The sequence below is a fragment of the Acyrthosiphon pisum genome, unplaced genomic scaffold (assembly GCF_005508785.2).
Source record: "Acyrthosiphon pisum isolate AL4f unplaced genomic scaffold, pea_aphid_22Mar2018_4r6ur Scaffold_17064;HRSCAF=17732, whole genome shotgun sequence".
Lineage (NCBI taxonomy): Eukaryota > Metazoa > Arthropoda > Insecta > Hemiptera > Aphididae > Acyrthosiphon > Acyrthosiphon pisum.
In genome coordinates this window covers 1-4,593 of record NW_021766056.1, presented here as the reverse complement: position 1 = coordinate 4,593, position 4,593 = coordinate 1, and the positions used below count along the sequence as shown (strand labels likewise).

At 33.6% G+C, this 4,593-nt stretch overlaps 2 protein-coding genes across 2 annotated transcripts; one reads left to right on the top strand and one right to left on the bottom strand.

The window, feature by feature from the left end:
- The first annotated feature begins 49 nt into the window (after positions 1 to 49).
- On the top strand, positions 50 to 3,377 carry LOC115034627. Its single transcript, XM_029491941.1, has 2 exons — positions 50 to 814; positions 2,545 to 3,377. The coding sequence occupies exons 1-2, from the start codon at positions 622 to 624 to the stop codon at positions 3,336 to 3,338; spliced, it is 987 nt and encodes a 328-aa protein (XP_029347801.1). The 5' UTR covers positions 50 to 621; the 3' UTR covers positions 3,339 to 3,377.
- LOC100572615 (protein ALP1-like) lies at positions 1,206 to 3,941 on the bottom strand. The gene is made up of 2 exons (XM_029491940.1): positions 3,495 to 3,941; positions 1,206 to 2,385 (listed from the first exon to the last, which is right to left on the bottom strand). The coding sequence occupies exons 1-2, from the start codon at positions 3,791 to 3,793 to the stop codon at positions 1,488 to 1,490; spliced, it is 1,197 nt and encodes a 398-aa protein (XP_029347800.1). The 5' UTR covers positions 3,794 to 3,941; the 3' UTR covers positions 1,206 to 1,487.
- Between the last annotated feature and the right edge of the window lie 652 nt (positions 3,942 to 4,593).

Here is a 4,593-nt window from a genome sequence, read left to right as displayed (position 1 = left end):
ATCACTTACCTCAAGTAACAGCGAGCATTTCAAGTGGTGGTATGGACAATCTCATGCATGTATCTTGAGACTTAATTTTTGTTGAAATTTTTACAGCTAACTCGTCAAACGATTTCACGCTCATTCGAAAATAATTAAAGAATTTTTCATCATTTTCTCGAAGATTATTAAAAGATGTATAAAATATCCCGCACGTGAGTCTACTATCAGTGAACGGGTGTACCCAATATCGTCTTTTTTTTTTTAAGATATACTTTTTATACACAAGGTACGCGAAAACAATTTTTTTTTTCCTGTATACCTCCATTTTTACTACGCGAATACGGTACTGACGAGTGTTGGCGAAATACTGGAGAGCGGTTTATAGTACAAAAAACGCTCACGTGTGCATATACGGCCGCGGTACCGCGTTTGCGTTTGCGTTTACTCACAACTGGATTGAACTATGCACACGAACGCGCGGTGACGCAGCGGCACCGCGCGTCAACTTGCGGGCGATCGTGTACCGCAATTCCCCGAGGCACCGCCGCGGCACCGCACTCGCATTTGCGGAGCGTCGTAACGTGTTTTCGTATTGTGCAGTGCACACGAGCGTCGTTTTGCCGCAAAACATAAAAAAATATGTCCGAAAATCTTGAAGAGAATTTTGACATTGAGCTATTTATCGGGGAGATAAAAAATCATCCAGAAATTTGGAATATTGCTGCCGAAACATACCGTGATCGACAGAAAAAAAGAGGGTCATGGATTAAAATTTGTCGTATATTTTGTAAAGATTTCGACGAAAAAGACGAGAAGGAAAGAAATGAAATATGTAAGTATTATTTTATACTATTATTTTTTCGAAATTGCAACTTGTAAGTTTAAACTTTTAAGATATTCTGACAAATAATATTCTAATTTTATTATTATAATACTAGTTTTCTAACCTAGTAGACTTGGGATCAGTCCCTAAAATTATGTGTAGGACAAAATTGCAGTGTGTATTACGAATTTTAAAAGTGTGCAGTTATTCAAATTTAACCTTCGATAATAATACTTTATGAAGCTATAGCTTCACATTTTTTTCTATTTTAATGGTTTTTTTGCCAAGCCATATATTTTTAATTATTATCTACATTCTACACAAACACACAGTAAACAATATTTTGTGTTGTTACGTCTTATATTAGTTTTACTCATATTAGTTATAAATAGTTATTAATATTAATTGTTATTGAGAGAAGCTATTTTTAATTTTTATCAGCTGAACTAGACGTTCATTTTAGGGACTGACGCACACTTATTCGATATTGTATATTGTGACATTGGGTATTGATCAATAATCGCCTTATGTTGTTTTAAAAAAATACATCCGTGGTTTAATATATTTTGTTAATTTATTTTAGATTATTAGCGTTTTGAATAGGTAAATACAGTAAATAATATAATACAAATTATACGAATAATGAATAATAAATAATAATACAAGATTTTAATATAAAATATTAAATATAATTTGTTTGCCATGGGACACTACCATTATTGGAAACAAAATAATCTGCCAACTGGTTTCTCGCTTGAATAAACTGATTAGGTGCTCTAGAGGGTCTTGGGTGTTGTTGAAAGTCTTGTTGTCCAATGGATCCTTCTATATACATAGTATCTACCAGTTTAAACCCATCCCTAGCCCTAACAAAATTATGGAGAGCACAGCATGTCTTCACTATAAGTATTGATAAATCCAAATTTGCATTTATTGGTTTATGAAATATTTTCCATTTATTAGAAAGTATTCCAAATGCAGACTCGACATTCCTCCTAGCACGAGATAACCTGTAGTTAAAAATCCTTTTTTTGTCCACCAAATATTTACCACTGTAAGGTCTCATTATATTTTTTGACAGTGAAAACGCTTCATCACCAACGAACGTGTAGGGCATATTTGGACTTACAGTTCCTGGGAGAGGTTTTCCCCTTGGAATATGTAACTCATTATTTTCAAGTTGTTCATACAAATTGCTCCTTTCGAATACAGTGCTGTCCGATTCTTTTCCAAATGCCCCAACATCTATGTAAATGAAATTGTATTTTGCGTCTACAATCGCCAATAATACAATTGAAAAAAAATTTTTATAATTGTAGAAAAGGGACCCACTTATTCTTGGCTTTCTTATTCGTACATGTTTCCCATCTATGGCACCTAAACAATTAGGAAACTGGCAGTATTTTTCAAAACCTTCTGCAATTTCTCTCCAACGATTTTCAGTAAATTCTGGAAAAGACTCTTCTCGTAAACAATCCCAAAGAGCATTGCAAACTTTTCTTAATATTTTTCCTATCGTTGTGTGTCCAAGTCTGTACGTTAAGTGTAGATCGATTTGATCACTTCCACTACCTAAGTACCTAAACAATAAATAAAAAAACAAGTTGACAATCTTTGAATATTCATAAAAAGGTTAATACTTATAAAATATCAATTAAATATTATTATTTATTATAGATTAATACAATTTTCAATACCTAATTACTTGTACATATACATGTTTTTATTGTTTATTTCAGGCACTAAATTCATTCAAAAGTGGAAGAACATTAAAGATCACTATGCTAAAAGTGAGAAAAAAAAATGTAAATCGGGACAAGCTGCTAATACTGGGAGACGGTACATTTATGCACAACAGTTGTCATTCTTACAAACTGCTGGTGCCACAACCAATACTCAGTCTAGCTTAGATCATGAAGCACTATTGGACCAGCAAGATTCAGTGGACCAGCAAGATTCAGTGGACCATCAAGAGTCACATTACAGTAGCTTAGATTTAGATGGATCAGAATGCCCTCCTCGCTATAAACAAAATTCTACAAAGAAACGTAAAAATGACTTAGAGTCTTCCTTGGTAGAATTTTTGAATACTCCAATTCCTACAACTCCACCAATTGTTCCAGAGATCAACCCAGATAGATCTTTTTTTGAAAGTTTACTTCCGTCTATAAGTAGTTTTACGGAAGACCAGAAGCTGGAGTTTCGTTGCGAAATACTGAACATTATAAAGCGTATGAGGAATCAACAAGCTGTACAGCAATATGGATATCCACCAAACAACCCACATTACAAACCCGCACATGGATATGGTCAGAATACGTATCCATATTCCAGTTACATCCAGCTTAATCGTCCCCCTCAGCCAAATCAATGCCCCACACCAATTACACAATTTCGAACACCTCTTTCTACTCAACTTTCTCAAACAACCAGCACTGAGGTTCCTACAATATCTCCAACATCCTCAACTTCAACATCTATGGACAACCAGTTTTACAGTGAAGAAGATAGCATAGACCTTTTTAGAGATTAATAAAAACATTTGAAGTAATATTTCGTACATTGTTTTATATTTGCATACATTTACAATAAAATATATAATAAATAAAATAGTAAATAGAATAAATAAATATATAAATAAAGCTACCTACCTACTTAACATAAAAAAATATATAAACAAATCACTTACCTCAAAGTAACAGCGAGCATTTCAAGTGGTGGTATGGACAATCTCATGCATGTATCTTGAGACTTAATTTTTGTTGAAATTTTTACAGCTAACTCGTCAAACGATTTCACGCTCATTCGAAAATAATTAAAGAATTTTTCATCATTTTCTCGAAGATTATTAAAAGATGTATAAAATATCCCGCACGTGAGTCTACTATCAGTGAACGGGTGTACCCAATATCGTCTTTTTTTTTTTAAGATATACTTTTTATACACAAGGTACGCGAAAACAATTTTTTTTTTCCTGTATACCTCCATTTTTACTACGCGAATACGGTACTGACGAGTGTTGGCGAAATACTGGAGAGCGGTTTATAGTACAAAAAACGCTCACGTGTGCATATACGGCCGCGGTACCGCAGCGGCATCGCAGCGGCACCGCGCGTTTAAAAACCGCACGTGTGCATCAAGCCATAACAGTCGTCGCGACCAGTGTGGTTTGCAAGACGCGACAAGTCGCGACGAGTCTCGACGATTAAATTATTTTTTCAGTCAGTAATCATAAACAATAATTTTGTTATATTTTGTTCGGTTTTAATTCTGTTCAAGTGTGTACCAGGTGTGTACCTTCACAAGTATTAAACCATGAATAAATTAGTTTTTAATAACAATAATATTTTAACCCTCCTACTGATGGACGAGGATGAGGATGAGGTTAGTTTGTTTTCTGATTTAACGCCAAAAGAAAAAAAACCAACAGATGATATCTTTAAAAATCGTGAAAGTGAAGGATTTTTTGAAATACTAATTAACCGACATTTAATAAACAATCACAATAAATTTCGTGAATATTTCCGAATTAATTATGAACAATTTAACTTTTTATTAACTTTGGTGGAAGAAAAATTGACTTTACAACCAAGCAATCGAATTAAAAAGCCAATAACACCGGCAGAAAAATTAGCAGTTACTTTAAGGTAAATATCTATAATTTATTTAATATTTTGTACCTAATATTTAGTAAATATGAATTATTTTTAAAACAGGTATCTTGCCACAGGTGAATCGATAAGATCATTATCGTTCGCTTTTCGTATTAGCCACAACTATTTGAGCAC